Source organism: Diceros bicornis, chromosome 23, assembly GCF_020826845.1.
Source record: "Diceros bicornis minor isolate mBicDic1 chromosome 23, mDicBic1.mat.cur, whole genome shotgun sequence".
NCBI lineage: Eukaryota > Metazoa > Chordata > Mammalia > Perissodactyla > Rhinocerotidae > Diceros > Diceros bicornis.
Genome location: NC_080762.1, coordinates 26,155,152 through 26,173,905, shown reverse-complemented (window position 1 = coordinate 26,173,905; position 18,754 = coordinate 26,155,152). Strand labels below are relative to the sequence as shown.

Sequence of the window (18,754 nt, the reverse complement as noted above, 5' to 3'; positions counted from 1 at the left end):
GTCTGCATTGGAAAATGGATTCCAGTGATTATAGAAGTGTCGACCTTCAGCCATGCCTTACGTGAGGCACTGGGGCTGAGTCTGGTGGGGCAACACCAGGTGCACAGGCAATTCTGATACACTGGGAGGGTGAGTGACAGAGAACTGGGGACCTTGTGGAGTACCAGGAAGGGACACCTAACTGAGGCTGAGAGGGTGGGAGAAGCATGTCCAGGAAAGCTTTCTTAAGGACCTCTATGAATTAGCTGGGTGATTTTATAAGAACTGCTTGATTTTGTCCCTTTTAATCTTTTACCTCCTTTGCATCCTGCCAATCCCTACCAGATCACATCATGCCTCAAAATCTTTTAATTTGCTCATTGGCTTTTGTTTAATTTCTTGACCTGCCATTCGGTGCTCTCTCTGGTCCAACTCCAGTCTTCGTTCCCAGATCTCCGTCTTGTCCAGTACGTATCCCCTATGTTCTTAACACTCTGCCTTGGCTCACTCATTGACTTCGCTGGAAATTCCTTCTCCACTCCAGGCCCAATGTCAGCCATTGCCACTTTCTCAAATTCAGCACATTTTCCAGAACCCAGCTCAAGCATCACCTCCTCCAGGAAGTCTACCTGACACCTTCTCCCAGTCAGAAATCTCTTCCTCTTTTGTAATTACATGGTAGTTTACTCTATTTATTGCCCCCATCAGTGTCTACCTTGTATTAAAATCATTTGGGTACAAGCAGGGCTGGTACTCAGCTGGGACACACCAAGAAGGCTGCTCCAGTTGTGAAAATACTGGCATGTCTCTATATTGGCGTGTAAATAGCTGCAGCCCCAAGTCCTCTGAGTGCCCCACCTCCCCCCACCCCATCTAGTGGGTAATATTTTGCATATCATTTCTGGGCATATGTCATAACTTTTTTTGCTGTTGCTTAAGACTCTATCCACCTCACAAAATTGTTGTAGGGATTAATTGAGATGATGTACTCGAGAGCACTCTCGATTACACAGTGCTTGGTATTAAAGTAAATGTTTAACTAGCATTCCTGGTCCTTCTTGCCTGAGAGTGAAGACATGATTTATTCCTGCCTGTGTTCCCAGAGATCCAGGCAGAGGGCTTTGTACAGAGGAAACAGTCACTGCCAGCTGCGTAGATTCATTCCTGTTGTCAGGAGAATTTTTGTGAAGTTAAAATTTCTGTGAAACTATCGTATTATAGTTCAGGTATACGTCACTATATATCGACAAGCTTTCAAACTCTGAGTGCTTGTGTTTTAAGTTGGCAAAAACCGTCTATAACAAGAATTTGTAATTTAACAAATATAAAGAAAAACAAAATCCTTCCCCCCTGTCAAAAACCCACTTCGAATATAATTCAGTTGTGTTATCAAACATTTCCATGTTTGATTTAGTTCATAATATATTAATATAATAATAATAGATTAACTGCAGATCTTACATCATTGAAACAGTTTCTCTCAGTATAACTGGTAAAGTAAGATTTGGAGGGAAGAGAGAGGAAAAGGGAGAGCGAAAATTGTGTTAGAATTTGTGGTAAAAATTTAGACACAAAGTCGAACAAAAAGATTTTTGAGCCCATTATCAACATTGTTTCCACCAGTAGCTGATCAATCTAAATTCCTCTACACCCAAATAATTTACAGAATTCTGAATAAACGTTCCTACTTCATTACTCTATGAAAGAGTATAATTTTCAATGCAAACTAAAATACAGCAAGGGAGAACCTTAGTCAGGAATGATAGTCCATTCTTACTTATCCAAAGCACTTTCTGCCATCTTTATTAGGTTCGCCAGATCCCCTTTGGACACTGCTAGACTTATTAGTGCCATGTGGGGCGAAGGAGTTGCAAACCTGACTTGAGCTCTGGAAGAAATTTGTTCATTGTGCAGAAAATTCTCGCTAAGTGATATAATTTCTTACTGCAATGGGCCTTTTAAAACAAGCAAACCTGTCATGACCACTTAAATTAGATGTTGTGGGACTGAATTTATATTATTATGCATCCAAAAATAATATATATGTACTTTATACAGATTTTTAATAATTACATTGAATATTTTTTTAATAAAGATCCAATCATATCATATCATATATTAGAAGTAAAATGTACTAGGCTTGCCATAGTTTTTTGTTAGTTTTTTTTTTTGTGAGGGAGATCAGCCCTGAGCTAACATCCCTGCTAATCCTCCTCTTTTTGCTGAGGAAGACTGGCTCTGAGCTAACATCTATTGCCAATCCTCCTCCTTTTTTTTTCTTCCCCAAAGCCCCAGTAGATAGTTGTATGTCATAGTTGCACATCCTTCTAGTTGCTGTATGTGGGACGGGGCCTCAGCATGGCCGGAGAAACGGTGCGTTGGTGCGCGCCCGGGATCCAAACCTGGCCCGCCAGTAGTGGAGGGCACGCACTTAACCGCTAAGCCACAGGGCCGGCACTGTTAGTTGTTTTAATATATATAATTCTGGAGACCTTGCTTAAATTCAAAGAAAAATTCCCAGAATAGTATTGCTTATCTAGTAATTTTTCACTGTTTTATGTCAACACCTGGCCTCTCCCTGTGAAAGGAATGGCATATTGTTTGTAGTTTTCATCATACCCTTTTCCACAAAAACTCTTAGGGTGGGCCCTGAGTAGAACTAAACAAATGTACTTGTTATCTGTTGTTGTGTAACAACTTGATGTATAGAATCATAATATAGTAAACCCTCTTTATTTGTCTAAGGAATCACCTGTTGATTCTACTTATGGAAATAGAGTCTGTTAGTTTCCTTGGGCATATGTCACAATTTTTTTTTTCTTTTTTGCAGAAGTTATTCTAAAATTGAGCAGCTGAAATATATGAATAATTTCCAAAGCTCTGTTTCCCTAGAGATATAACATTTTCAGGGATTATAGGGGTTTTTTTTTTATGAACACCTAATATCATATACTAATTAGAATTAAGTTTTTAAAATCTTGACTCTTGTAAACTTTAGAGTGCTCAGAGGTGTCTTGCCAAGTTAACTAGGCCTCCATGGGACACACCAGCCTTTAAGAAGGATCTACATTCTCATGGCCCTTGTGCATGACTTTAACTCTTTAACTGAGGGAGGTAGCCTGGGAAATACTAATATTTGATACTAATATTTGGTATCTATTCATCTAGGACACTATCTCAAATTGAAGGTGATTTGAATTAATTCATTCAAATATATCATGGGCAAATGTGAGGCTGAACCTTTCTCTGAGTTTACAAATTACATTTATAAAAACAAATATAGTTTGGAAATAGGCCCCCTCTGTCTAAATTTAACCTTATACTAGCATTTTGTATGGAAGGCAGTGAGAAAGAAAAGGCAACATTAGTTAAAATTTTAACAGAATCTCCTCAGTGTTTTTTTTATAGATTGGAGAATGTGAGATGATTTTCTTGTTCTAGTCTGTCTTGTTTCATGATTTATCCTTTTTCTCTCCAGGGTTAGCTTTCATTCGGGATCTCTCCCCTGCACATCATTTCCCTCAATTGCATTTATTCCCATAGGCATAACTGTGCACATCAACCTATATCTTTGAAAGCTCTTCTGTTCTGATCTTCCAACTGTAACTGCCTGGTAGATTTTTAATTAAAAATTGTTTATGAATTTTCAAGTTTAATATAGGGGAATGATTTAAGCGTATATGGATGGGTTTAAGCATTCTTTTCTAAACTACTGGATGAAAATAGTTAATATTTTGTACCATATATTTGTAGGGTGTGGTGTCTACCTGAAGAACATTTTACTTTAAAAGAAAAGATGCTGTCTCCAAATGATAAAAAGTTAGAAAAGCTGGACCCGTTCTATCGACCTTCACTGTCCAAGCAGAAGACCAGTGCTGAAATCATAAGTGAAGCACGAAATGCCTTAAGAACAGTTAGGACCCAAAGACCGTTTACACCACGAGAAGACCAAAGAAAACTATTTGGACCTGCGTCTTCAAGAACGCCAGAAAGTAGACCTCCTTCCTCCTTCAGGTATATGACATTTCTCTTGCCTGTACACTCAGATACGTAAGCCCCCAGATGACATTTTCCCTTAATTCTAGTTATGGATAGTGACTTTTTTAAGTTTGAATTCTGCTAATTATACCTCTTGTATCTGTTCAAGATTCCTAAAGATAATTCCAGACCTTGGATCCAAGAAGTTGCTTTGGTTTAAAATGGTTACTAGTGGTTGTCATATCAACTTTATAAAGCAATATGAACAAAGCTTTAAAAAAATCACCATGTACATTTCTTCTGTTCATTAGTCAATATTTTTTAATCCCTCTAAAAGCAATGAAAAGACTTATTAATAAAATATTTTAAGTACTATGGTTTTTTAAAATTGCTTCTTTCTTAAGGCTTATGCATTGAATGCTTTTACTTGTTTGGGGGCTAAACTAACATATACTAGAAATAAAAGAAATGATTCTTCACAAACTAATATTTCTGTTCCATCTCCCGTGCTAGCCTCCATGCGTCCAGTTTTGAGTCATCCGATTCCAGACCCATCTCTGGCGCACGTCTCAGTCCACTAGAGCTTGTGAGTACTTTATATTACCACGAGTGCTGTGAAATAGAATTGGCCAAAAGTACTTGGAATCAGCACTTTATATGCTGAAAACAATCACATAGACCTAAATGTACTAATAATTTAATATGAAAGCAAATTCTTTTACACTTTTTCAAATATAATGGTTAGTATCAAATGAAACATTATTTACCTATAGTTTGATAATGAAGAATTTTAGTAATATAGAGTGACCTGGCAAACAGAATGTTTCACAATATTTTTTTTTGCTTTTTTAAAAGAGTTATGTGTATATATTATTTTATTTTTAATAGTTATATATACAAATACATTATATATACATGTACATAGAGAGTCAAAGATTTGTTACAGAAAAACCTCCAGCAGTCTCCTATCACCTTCCTTATTCTTCATTCTCCCCTCCCCAGTGGCTCTCACGTTAAACTCTTTTGGCACATCCTTTTGGCATTTACATTCAAATTTCTAAAGAACACAGTGTCTTGCTACTCTCTGACTTATGAGCTTGAGGAATTGTCTAATGACTTCCCACTAAGGAAGATGAAGATTTAACTCTTATCTATCGTCCCACGTTTCCTCACAACACATTCACCCTTTCTGTCCCCACTGCTATTCCCAATATAGATATATCATAATTTTGGTTAGATCCCTTTTCTCTGGCTATGATTATATAAACCCTGTTTACAGCTGAGCCTTGAACCAATGATGATTAATGATGATTACTTCTCCTTCCCTGTTCCACTTTTGTTTTCCCTGGTGTTAATAATTGCCTTGCTTTTTTAGTTTTGTGTTATTATTATTTAAACCTCAAACTCTTCCCCACTGGTCTAAATCTCCTTCATATATTCAGGCACATGAGGTATTCTGTTTATCCATCTCCTTGGAGAACTTTCCACACTCCCTCTTAGACCCCTTGCCCTGGGCACCTGGCCTACAGCTCGCTCCTCCATCTTGTGCTGGCTTTTCTGTTTCCTGTATTCCAAGTCCTTCTCTTTCTTGATTTATTCTTGTTTTGGTGGAGCACTCCCTCCAATAGCTTCTTGAGAAAGGGTGTATGGGAAGTAAATTATTTGAGACCTTAATTGCTGTTTTTTCTTTCTGGAAGTTTGTAGGGTTTTTCTCTTTGTTCCCAGTGTTCTGAAATTTCATGATAATGGGCCTTTGTGTGAGTCCATTTTTGTCCATCATGCTGGACAACTTTCAATGTGGAATCTCATACCCTTTAGCTCTGGGAAATGTCCTTGAATATTTTGATGTATCTTACTCTCTTTTTTGTTCTTTTTGCTCCTTTTGGAATTTATTATTCAGATGTAGGATCCCCTGGACTGGCACTTCTATTTTCTTATTTTCTCTTTTTCTGTTTTCCATCTTTTTTTGGAAGAGACTTATCTTCTAATCCTTTTATTGAGTTCTTTTCATTTCTGCTGTCATCCTTTTAATTTTCAAAAGCTTTCCCCCCTCTAAATTATCTTTTTTTATAAATATAGTATTCTGTTCTTGTTTCATGGTTGTAGCATCTTATCTGAGTATATTGATGATACTTTTGATTTTTTAATTTTCTTCTCCCTTTAAAATCTCTGTTGCTTTTGTGTGTGGGTGTGTGTGTGTGTGTGGCTTAAACAACAGAAATTTATTTTCTCACAGTTCTGAAGATGAAAAGTCCAAGATCAAAGTGGCAGCAGGGTTGATTTCTTCTGAGGCCTTTCTCCTTGGCTTGTAGATGGCCATCTTCTCCCTGTGTCTTTACATGGTCTTCTGTTTGTGTCTCTGTTACATGTTTATGTTTGTTTTGGACTCTGTTTTTCATATCAGAGGCTCTCCTCTGATCGCTCATGCTGCTTGTTCAGCTGTTATTATTTGAGAATGGAAGCATGTGGAGAGGGTTGGTCAACCCATAGGTGATAGCTACCCACATCTATGTTTAGGGGGATCTGGCTGAACTGTGTTATTTGTGAAACCCCCAACGGCACTATCTTTAGGACTTTCCTTGTAGGCTAGTCAGTTCTCTATAGAAGTATCTTCCAAGCGCTTGCCTGGAGCATAAAGGCTGGTTGCTAACTTCCAGAAGCCAGGTGGAGGAAGAAGGTAGGAAAGCCTAGCATTCAGTATGTAAATATTCAGTTAATATCTATGTTTACAATAAGTACCCTCACCCTCAACTGTGCCTGGTTAGCCTGACTCAGAGACCCTCTGTTTTACCCTCTCTAGAGAACAAACTTCCCATCTATTCTCAGTTTAATGGTCTGACTGTGCGGAGCTGGGAGGGAAGGAGTTACACAGACTTTCAGCCAATCCTCATTTAAGGCACCCCTTTCCTTATTTCCCTGCTACCACAAGTACCTGGTGATGCCAGTTCCTTAGACTTTTACAGAATTGGGGTTTCAGTCAAGCTGCTTCTCAGTTTTTATTACTGTGTATGTGTGTGTACATGTTTGTGTGTGTGTATGTTTGTTCTTGATGACCTATTTGAAAGTAAGTTGCAGACCTTATAAGACTTCATCCGTAAAAATTTAAGTGTGCATCTCATATGAGCAAGGGCAGTCTCCTACATAACAATACTATCGTTACAGCTCAGAAAATTAACGTTACTCAGTAGTATTATTTAATGTGTAGTCTGTGTCCAAATGACCCCAGTTGCCTCAAAATGTATCTTACATTCTTAAAGTACTCATCAAAATGACTCTGCGAGGAAGATTATACTTGTTCTTATGTTACAGATGACAAAAATAAGATTCCAAAATAGTAAACATGAACCAATATGCAAGAAATACTTTGCCAGCCATCGTTGACACATGGCTTCTTGCACCTACAACCTTGGAAACTACTTGGGTTTTGAGCCAGCTACAGCAAGAGAGCCCCTGGTTTGGCAGCCCAGTGGGTCTACCTTGATGTAGAGTGGCTCTCTATTCTGTGACTCTGTCATTTGACTCCTATGAATTATTTTTAATATTGCTGTAGTTTTTCGAGACTCACTCAATTTGGGCCTACTCTTTTCTAAAAACTCTATTTCTAGAGTTTACCTGGTCCTTATGAAACTGGTAGAATTCTTGGACTGCAGGATTAGGTGTTAGGCAAAGATAATGTTGGCAGTTGCCTCTGTTTAGGGTCATTGCAATTAAATTTCTTCACTGTAGATGGTTGGGTGCTATGTGCAAAGTAAAAGTAGGCTGAGCAATCCCCATGTTAAGTAAAATAACTCCTTTGAATTTCAAAAAAATTTGAAATTTTTTTGTTATAGTGGATTATGTAAGGATCTTAAGTATATTTCATTTTAAACAATAATTAAAATTGGAGCTCCCAGTCAAAAAATTCTGAAAGTGGCCTCACACTACCTGCCCTTCCACCTTCTTTCCTCCTTTCCACTTCACCTTTTAAAGAACGCTTTGTCTCTGGTCACCACTAAGTTGTGAAAGGGAAGAGATAAGGAGAAATAAGAGTGAAGGGAGAGGCAGCAGGATAAAGGAGATGACTGGAGGGTGGGGGTGAGGTATCTCATAGTTATGGGATACACTTGATGAAAGAATTTGTGAAGACCTAACCAATTGAATTTCAGCACTTGTTGGATCTAGGACACTTTCTCAGGTTAGTTGGCCTTTTAATAATTCCTCTTCCAGCAACTCCACTTCTGGGTAGTTATTCAAAGCAAATGAAAACACTAACTCGAGAGGATATCTACACCCCCATGTTCATTGCAGCATTATTTACAATAGCAAAGACATGGAAACAACCTGAGTGTCCATCAACGGATGAGTGGATAAAGAAAATGTGGTGTATATACAATAGAATATTATTCAGCCATTAAAAAGAAGGAAATCCTGCCATTTGTGACAACATGGATGGACCCTGAGGGCATTATGCTTGTGAAATAAGTCAGATACATACATACGTACGAATACTATGTGATCTCACTTATATGTGAAATCTGAAAAAAAAACAACTGAATTCGTAGATACAGAGAACAATTGGTGGTTGTTGGCGGTGGGGGCGCAAAAAGAAAAAAATTCCTCAACCAGCGCTCAGTCAGGGAAGAAGGCCCCAGAGAGCAGCCCATTCTAGCTCCCACATTTAACAAATCTGCTTTACTCTTTTGCTTGTACGTTTACCATCCTCTCTTTTTCTCCCCCAATATCCAGCCTGTGCTCCCCTACACCCTCCAGCAGGCAGTGGAAAGCACTCAGGAAAGCCCTGGGCCTCAGAGAATGATGGGAAAACTGATGCTCCTGGTCCTGACCACACAGGCATTGGCCAGCTGGCCTGACTGGCTCACCAGGGCTCCCCTTAGCACTTGTAGTCTTATAAGACAGTGGGGAAAGCACTGTAGTTTGCAGTCTTCCATTAACATTTATATCTATCTGCTGTATAGGTATGCCCAGGAATACCTCTTTTCTTTCTTAGCAGCTCCTCACCTTCCCATGACAGCTCTGACACGTGCGGCTGTTGGGCGGTGGTTATTCCTATTATCATTCTGTCCTCTGGTTAGCTGCTGTCCAGATTTATGTACACAGGAGCAGCTGCTCTCATACTTTGGGTTGTATAAAGTAGGAAAAGAGATATGACCATGTGAATAAATGGGAAGTTTTGTGTTTCATCATTATCATTGTCAAAACAGAATTCTCCCTGTGTTTCCTAAACTTACAAAGCCTAGTTATTTAAGCTCCAAGTATTTTTATTAAACTTTTTATTGACACACAGAAAAGACACAGATCATAAGAGTACAGCTTAATAAATTTACACTCAACACACTCAGTAACCAGCATTCAAATAGAAGAGGTAGATAATTACCAGCACCCCAGAAACCACCTCCCGAGGGTGACGACTGTCTTGACTTCTCACAGCGTAGATTAGTTTGAGCGGTTTTTTATATTTTATAGGAACTAAGCTCTCAGTATTTGACACGTAATGCAAAATTTAATATATATTAAAAAGAAAGGGACTTAGAAGCCCATATATACCTTGGGGGTGGGGTAGATCCAGGGTAAGAAAGAGTAGAGTGAGAATGTCAAAGCAGTGTTTTTTCTTTCGCTATTTCTGAAACGAATGGTAACATTACAGCAGTGAGTCTCATGCTGAGAGGGACAGAGGAGCCCAGAGAACCTGGGGAGAAAATCATAGTAATAGAAATGCACATACAATTGCCACATCCAAAGGTTATGTGCTTGGGGGAATTTTTAATATTTGCTCTCTGACTTCTAAGAGGTCTGTGTGTGTGTGTGTGTGTGTGTGTGTGTGTGTGTGTGTGTGTTGTGTTGCTTTACAAATTAAATCACAGCAACTTTCTGAGGTGGGATGTCATGGACTCCTTTTCCAGTCTTCATGTAGAATGGAGGAGACCCTGGCTTCCCATCTAGTGACCCAGAGGAGACGTGTCAGAAACCGGTCAAGGCCCACGGTGCTGGGATGCGAGTCAAGGCCAGCCAGATCCCTTAAATGTTCTAGGAATTTTGTCTTCTTTAATTGGGTTGTTCTATGAAAATAGTCTTTCACTCTTCAATGGACTCGCACAGTTTAATCAACCAGAACAAGTCTGAAGATCTGACTTTCCCAGTGTCCTTGATTATACTCCAGTCACTGGTTAGTGTCATGACACAAAGTGGGAGGGAGGTGAGGTTCTCAAGTCAAGATTGAAACTTACTTGCAACAGTCTCTGAATTCTAAAATGAAGTGAATTTTATAGGAAAAAAATTTTACTGTTCTGCCTCATAAAAGCCATTTCACTCCACAAAGTGGAGGAACATTTTGTAGAACCTGGCATGGTAGAAACTGATGGCTCATTTAGTAGTTTTCCTTTGAAGAGTTAAAGATGCTCTTACATGTATCGCTTTATATTTTACGTAGTGAGATATATGTTTAAGTGGGATAAATAATTTAGTAAAGGTCAGTAGAAAAAAGGAACTAATTTTTCATTATACAAACAATTACTAATTTTGCACTAGGAAAATAATGCCTTTTATCATGTAGCAGTGAAAGGGCTTTATCTTGCCATCCAGACATAATTCAGTTTCTCTCTTTGGGGTAAAAATTAGCTTTGCAAAACGATATTTTCCCTTTTTATAAGATCTTTTATTTAGTTCCAAAAACATTTATAGCAGTTAAGGCATCTGTAAAAGAAACCCTTTACCTTATCTGCATTGTTATTATTTGGCAGACTTGTCGATCTTTATTTCAGATTCAAGGTACCTGCAGAGTACAGACATTTTGAGATAAGAAAACCTCATATCTACATTCAATATTGATTGTCCTTATGTATTTCATCTTTCATAATTATATCTAAAGCACTTATTTTCCTGTATTAACTCTACTCTTAGCTTTTTTGTTACTATCAGCTTCATGGCCTAAGTCACATTCTTATGACTATTTTGCAACAAATTGAGGAGCAAATTGACTATTTATTAAACAAATAGAGTGCAATATATACAGACAAATGAGTGTTGTCTCCTTCAGAATAGACCCCTCCAAATCCAGGATCTTGATTCCAACAAAGTTATGTCAGAGGCTAGGGCCTTGGCTCTTGAGAAGACTTAAAAGTAACTTGGAACTAAATCTGGTAAATAAAGGATGAGCAGCTTACATAGGGAGGGGAGCCAGCATTTCTTGAATCTCCATAACAGGAATTGTATATGTATCAATTTCCCTGTAAGAGGGACACTGCTGTCTCCATCTGCTAGCTGGGCAAGTTCAGAGAAGTAAATGTCCTGTCCAAGTTCACAGAACTAGTAAGTGGATTCCACTCCAGATCAGTTTGATCCCAAAGTCATTTACTTTTCCTCTATACTGTGCTGATTATTTGATTTACCCATTTTTTTAACTGTATTTATAAAAATGTGTCTCTAAAGTCATAAAAATAAATTTTTTTTGTCTGGTTTATGAACCAATTCTGAATGCAAATGAACAAGAGGATATTAAAAAATATTTTGAAGGATGTCGTCATTATTGAAATAAGCAACTTCTTGGAAGGAGAACTCTAAAATAGATGTCTGTGTTCTGTTAATCTGTTAATGTATTTGAGAAAATGAGTGTTTGAAATTGGGTGTCATATATGATAGATGACCTCACCTATTTTTCCAAATTATCTGACTTGAATTAAACACTAGACTTTTAAAAGTTTTGTTAATTAACTTATTGGATTGAGAGTCACTCATTTCACGTATTTGGGAAGTGACTGTAGGAACTTTAACTCTATTTTTGGTTATAGAGCTAAAAGCACTTGCTGCCATAAGATTGCTCTTTCATAGACAAATAGTTCTGCTAAAGTTGGAGGGAGGAAGGGTAGGACCACCAGACAACACTAAGAGTGGGAGCTGAGGCCCCTGGGGGGTTCTGGCCCTGGTGGTGGGAGGTCACTGCCATCTGGAAGTTCGACCAGAGGGAGCTCTGGGTAGCACAGTGCTTGGTGCAGGTATTTTAAAAAGTCTTTAAGGAATGGAAATTTTGTCAGCAATGTTCCTTTTCTAAAGGGTATCAGCATAGACTTTTTGAGATGTAAAAAATAAAACATTTTTATGTCATAAGTCCAAGACTTCTTGCACTCATATTTTGTGACTTTTTAATCTAAATTATTAGAAAAAGAATTATAACATTAATAAAAATACTTTTGTGGAGTCCAAGATATGTAAAGGTAATTCCACATAGTTCTTGGCACGTATAGGTGCCCAATAAATATTTTCTGAGCTGAATTGAATATAAAAATTTGCAAAGGATGTTGAATACACTATACCTGATTTTACTCTTATACAGGTAATATCTGTTTGCTAGCATGGGTAAACTATTTCTTTCAAAAACACTAAGCAAGACAGCAGAGTGTTTAATACAATACAATTGACGAAAACAATTTAGAAGTGTTATATACAACTTCTATACAATGTGTTGTAATATACAACACATTAAGTAAGATGGGCCAATGAGAGGTAGAACCAGGAAGGAGCCGGGATGAAGCTGACGGGAAGCCCTGTGCTCTCCTGGAAGTGTCATGGCCAGCTCCAGGGTGGTGAGTCTTATTTGAGAGACTCACTTTGAGAGACTCACACAGAAACTCAGGCCAATCATTTAAAACATCTCTTTCCAGAAACCGAAAGCTCCGACATCTGCTGCCACAGAGGAGGATCCCTGCCCTTCCTTTCCTAAACCCCCGGTGGACCCCGCGAAGATTCGAAGAATAAGCAGTGCTCGGGCGCGCTTGTTCAGGGCCGCCTCCCAGGGAGCTCTTCTGCCGGACAGAACCCATCCTCCAGCTGAGTGTAAGGCAGCGTAACATCCTTTAAAATCTGGGGCAGGCATGTGTCTTAAATTTGCACCCAAAAGCTACGTGTGTGATTTTATATGATTTTTCTTAGCCCCACGTGGTTTTATATTAAGACTTAGTATAGTGCAAAAGCTAGTTAAGAAACATTGTTCATATATTTTTTCTCGGTGTTTATAAAGCATGCCTAAATATTACAGTTTTTAAAACATGTTACGTGGTAGGAAAAGGCTGTTGGAATAAGTGTTTCCTAATAAATGGGTTCACATATATTGGAAATACATGATTTTTTCATTAGGGTTCAAAAAGTTATTCATTTCATTAGGCATGTTTAAGATTCATATAATGTCCAATGAGCTTAGGTCTTTGAAAATACCTTTCTGATCCCAGGTGAATATGTAAGAAAAGTGGAATGGGGCTTTTCCTGCTGCTGCAGAATTGCTGGCAGGTATCTAAATAGGTATCTAATAGGTATCTAATAGAGAGGCTAAAAACTTCGAATTCTAAGGGATGCCCCCCAGCAATTGGAATCACCCCCTGTCCAGGGCATACTAAGAGTTTTTCAAACTTCAGGAAATATCCCATTAGTGAGGTGACAGTCAACTCCGTGGAGCACACCAGCATTTAAAAAAAATGAAGTAGAATAGAATAGAATGAAAAATATCAGGGTACATTGCAGACAGTAAGGGTAAGTATTGCTTCAAGAGACTTTACTTCAGTCGTGTACATGTGTGTTCAGGGTCATATCATAAATTTATTATATGTTATATTGATATTACATAATATTATAAACTTACTATATGTAGTCAAAAAAGTTGGAAAACCACTTGACCAGGGGCTGACAGAACTGGCCGTCCGTCAGTCGATGAGGATTGATGAAGAGGGACAGGTTTACAGCCAGGGAGAGGAGATAAGCTGAAGATGGATGCCAAAGGTTACAAGCTGCCTGCTGAGGGTCCTTCTTGTTTGACATACAAGCATTTTCTATTAATTAGTCACCAGCATTTAAATGTAGAAGATCTCATGGAAGAATCCAGATTGATGACTTCTTGTGAAAAACTGGAAGATCTGACAACAGTGGGCCCCCATCCTGTGTAGCCCAGTTGGGGAATGATTGGATCTGAGTAGTACCCACCCCGTTAGCTGGGGATATGGTCTCAGTTCCCCATATCTCCCAGCCCGCTTCACTCATTTTCCTGTCTGGTTCCTGTGGGCTTTGGAGTTAGTGATTGCTGACGTAGCTGGAGGTAGAATCAAGGGGAAAGGAAAAGACAGAGAAGCAGTGCAGGGTGTGCGTGTCACACTGTGATGCCATAATGGAGTATGTAATTAGGCAACTTGCTTTGTCTCCGTGTCCCATCTGTTTCTTTTCTAACAGCCGGTCAGTCGGATGTTGAGCCCTACCAAATGCCAGGTGCTCTTCTAGGCAACTGAGTCCTGCCCTCAAAGAGTTTGTGAAGGGAGATAGACAATAAACAGGAAAACAAAGAAACAAGAGAATTGAAGTTCTTACAAGTGCCGTGAAGAAGGGAAGCAAGATGATGGGATGGGGAGTGACAGTGGCAGGAGGAATTTGCATTAGCTCAGGTGGCTTTGGAGGGTGTCCTGGAGGAGGTGGCATCTGAGTTGAAGTGTGAATAATGAGAGGAAGGCAGCCATGCAGAAATCTGTGGACAAAGTGGCCACGCTGAGGGGACGGCTGGGCCAGAGGTGGGAGCAAGCTTGGATGGAGGACCTGCAGGGCAGGGTGGCTGGAGGGTGGTTAACCCCGGGGAAGGTGGAGGGAGCTGAAGCCACAGGGCCATTTAGGACTGGGCCCCGGGAAATGGCCCGGCCTTGATTCTGCATGCAGTGAGAAGCCAGGGCAGGGTTTAAGCAAGGGAGAGACATCATCTGACTTAGGTATTTTCCCAAACAGCAGTTCTCAACTGTAGCTGCACATTAGAATCTCCTGAGGAACTTTTCAAACGGTCCACCACGGGGCCCCAGTCAGACCAGTAAAATCAGAAAGGATTGGTAACTGCAGGAGCAAAGTCCTTGCCAAGATGAGAGTGGCTGGGATCCAGTCCAAGGTAGGGGGTGAGGTCAGCCAGGAACATGATCACTTCCTATCAGCAGGGATGGCAGAGCTGGTGTGAGGGTTACTACACTGTTGTCTAGTAGACGTTTTTCCCCCGAGCCTGAAGGCTGTATCTGTGTTTAATGCATTTACCTCTTGGTAGCTCACATTTGACACCCCTGCAGCTTGCTGAGCTGTTCCCATGTGTGTGAAGGTGACTGAAGAGACTGGTGTTTCGCCTGCCATGCTCATCTGTGCTTCCCTCTCAGCTTAGCTCTTTCCCTCCTGGGCCGCCTGGACCTGCTTTGTGTGGCCACACGCCTCAGCTGTGCTCTGGGAGGTGCCGTCTGTGGCTGTCATTTCCCAGCACTGAGGCCACCTTCACGCCTCCAAGTGGCTCTGCAGCTTGTCTTTGTTGTAGTCCTTTTATCCTCCCTGTTTGCGGTTGCCCCACGTCACCATCCTCATCATCCCTGAGGTCTGTGTCCACACAGGGGAAATAATGGCAGGGAAAAGCCATTGTCATTTTAAAAGCTCACATCACCCAATTTAAAAAAATATTTTAGCACTCCAGCCTCGGAATCTTTGTCATTTGTACAGGAGCTCTCTGGTCTTTGTTTCAGAGTCTCTATTGTTTGGAAAAGGTATCCTTTGTTGGGAACTGAGGCTGTAAAGTCAACTGTGCATGGAGACAGAGGGTGCGTCCCTCCCTCTGGTGTGAAGTCATTTGTAGCTGACACCGCCACAGGCAGGGCTGGGGTGTGGCGGCGGGTTTGGAATTCTTGATTTAAGAAAATGAAAGGGGAAGAGATGTGTGTAGTCATCTCCATAAGGCCAGCAGTTTAATTGCTGTGCGTTCACATAGGGTTTTGGGCTGGAGATGACAATGTTGCCAACGCCTCCCCAGTTATTCAAGCCAGACAGAGACCTCAGCGCACTCTCCACCTTCTCACCAATCCCTGTCATCCTTGCCATCACAGAGCCCTCCACGGGCTTCCTTAATATCTCTTGGGTCTGCATTCTCCTTTCCCACCACTGCCATACCACCTTTACCACCTCTTGTCCCTGCTCTTCCAGCCCTCGTGTCTTGCTTCCCCCTCAGCTCACCAGGGCGCTGCAGGTGGGTCAACCTGCAGGTGGGTCCAACCCTCAGCCCTTGGAGCAGCCAGCAGAGCCTGGGGCAGCTGAGCTCCCAACCAGACATGAATGTGAGCAGTGCCCTTATCCCTTCATCCCAGCAGACCGTGAAAAATAATCACTTTCTGTGTGTGCCACGAGGGACAAGAGGTCAGGAAGCAAATAAAAATCAGATTACGTCATCTTCTTGCTGAAAACCCTTCAGAGGTCCCCTGGACTTAAAGGAGTGTTTGCCAAACTGAGTTCCAGGGAACACTTATGGCGAATATTAATAGCCTTTCCTTGGAAAAAGGGCTCAGTGCTCGGATGTCTGCCTACTTCCTCTCCCTCTTGGAGTCACAATGTCCGTGAGCATATTCAAGGGTTGGTAAAGCCATCTGGTGAAGACACCTGTTTAATTTTAATTCACTCCAGCATTTCACAAATCTACTTGGCTGTGGAATCTCTTTTGGGAAACACAGTTCGGGAAACACTGACCTAGCACAGAAGTTGGCAGACTTTTTCTGTAAAGGGCCAGAGAGTAAATATTTTAGACCTTGTGGGCCACACAGTCTGAGTTCAACCTCCTCAGCTCTGCCACTGTAGTGGGAAAGCAACTATAGAGTGATTTAGGGGCACTGAAATTTGAATTTCATATAATTTTCACATTACAAAATAGTGTTCTTCTTTTGATTTTTTTCTAACCATTTAAAAATATAAAAATCATTCTTAGCTTAAAGGCTGTACAAAAGTAGGGGGCAGGCCAGATTTGGTGGGGCTGCAGTTTGCTGACCCCTGGCCTAGGGGATGAAGTCCCTACTCCTCAGCATGCCCAGCTCTGCTGTGATCTGGCCCCAGCCTGACATTCCAGGCCCTTCTCTTGACTCTCCTTTGCTTATCCCCCATTCTCCATCCCTAGTCTGTGCACCAGCAATATGGAACTCCTTGCAGTTACCCACACCCATCCTGCTGTTTGAAGCCTTGTACAGGATCCTCTGGGCTCAGTGCATAATGAAAATGTAGAGCTCTTTGTTAAAAAATTATTCAGAATTTCAAGGGGGCCGACCCGTGGTGTAGCAGTTAAGTGCGCGCACTCCACTGGCTCCACTGCTGGCAGCCCGGGTTCAGATCCTGGGCACGTACCCACGCACCACTTGTCAGGTCATGCTGTGACGAGACGGCATCCCATATAAAGTGGAGGATGATTGGCATGGATGTTAGCTCAAGGCCAGTCTTTCTCAGCAAAAAGAGGAAGATTGGCATAGATGTTAGCTCAGGACTGATCTTCCTCACCAAAAAAAAAAAATTATTCAGAATTTCAAGATGGCAACAGCAGAGCATTAAACCAAGTGCAGAGCCCTTCTAAGTGTGGGGCCCTGCCTGACTGTACAGCTTCTACACACATGAAGCTGGCTCTGACTGCAGGCTTTTGTTCCTTTTTCTCAGAACTGCTTTTTGCCTCCCATTAACCCTTCAAAATGCTTCTCAGGCTCTACCTCCTCTGTGAATCTTTCCTTGACTCACTCCCAACCCCTCAGGACTCTCCCACTCTCTATACTCCTCCTTACCTGGCTCAGACCGCACTGTACTGCATTGATGTCTTTACACGTCTGCCTCTCTGTCTCTCCTCTAGACTGAGCAACCTCAGTAGGAAAAGAGGTTTCCCTACTGAGCCTAAAACAGGGTCTAGTATATAGTAGGTGCCAAAGAAATATCTGTGAAACAGAGCTGTTCCTGCTCAGAAATGCTGCTGGTTGCAGGATCCTTTTGAAGTTTACCCGTGATCCATTACAAAATTAGTACAGTGTGCAGCAAATATTTGCCAGGGAGACACAGAGCATCATTACACATGCTCGGTTTAATGGTGGACCTCCACCAGGAGTAGGAGTGAGCCCCAGGGCAGGCCTTCGCTGTAGTAATCACTGACAAGCTCGCTCAGGTCACTTGTGAAGATAGAGGGGATGCAGCTCCTCCACCCACAAGTATGAGTGTGTTTCCCCTCTAGAACAGAAGCTCCATGATGGCTGGGACGTCTCATTCACCTCTGCACCACCTTGCACAGCACCTGGCACATAGCAGTGGGCGCTTCATAAATATTTGTGGATGCATGAAGGAAAGAAATGAATGATAAAACAGGGATAGGCTGAAAATGCTTTGAAATCTAAAACAAACTATGTGTTTTGTAATTCAGTAGTAAAGTTATTTAAGGTAGCATGGTGCTATGGAGGGAGCCCTGGAGCAGAAGTCAGGATTCTTGGGTCTCATTAATAATAATGACAATAACTTCTAGGTTTTGAGTGTGCTAGCACCATATAAGTCACTTTACAAGGCCATATCATTTCATTCTCACCACATCCTCCAGAGGTGGGGACCACTGAGAAAGGTGAGAAAAGCTGAACAACCTGCCCACGTCATGCAGCTGGTGTGTTGGGAGCCTGTAGTTGACCCCAAGTCTAATGGAATGCAAAGCCTGTGCTCTTCCCACCCATATAGTCCTTCTTCTCCCCAGACTTGCTCTGTGGCTTTAGACCTGTCACTTAACATTTTGGGTTCTCAATTTTCTCATCTGAAAACTGAAGGTTAGACTAGCCAATCTCCAAGGCTCCTTTCAGCTATAAAATTCAGTGTTTTGAAAGCAAGGAGCTTGATCAGAGGGCTAGACTAGGTGGTTTTGTTATGGTTGGTTTTTATTGGTTTGTTGGTTGAAGTGCAGAAAAGGAAACCTTGAGTCATTTTGGAAAATATTGCAGTATTTTTCTATATGAAGCTCGTCCACCCTTTCCCTTTGACTAGA

The 18,754-nt window shown here is 41.0% G+C and overlaps 2 protein-coding genes across 2 annotated transcripts in view; both read left to right on the top strand.

Annotated features, from left to right (window-relative positions):
* Positions 1-18,754, top strand: part of CEP57L1 (centrosomal protein 57 like 1) — a 462,537-nt gene that overhangs the window by 182,015 nt on the left and 261,768 nt on the right. The window lies entirely within an intron of this gene.
* The window catches only part of ARMC2 (armadillo repeat containing 2), a 102,425-nt gene that overhangs the window by 2,104 nt on the left and 81,567 nt on the right, over positions 1-18,754 (top strand). Inside the window, exons 2-4 of the mRNA XM_058566508.1 lie at positions 3,733-3,993; positions 4,471-4,543; positions 12,612-12,783. Of these exons, the coding sequence (XP_058422491.1) occupies positions 3,733-3,993; positions 4,471-4,543; positions 12,612-12,783 (506 nt within the window). The remainder of the gene's footprint in view (positions 1-3,732; positions 3,994-4,470; positions 4,544-12,611; positions 12,784-18,754) is intronic.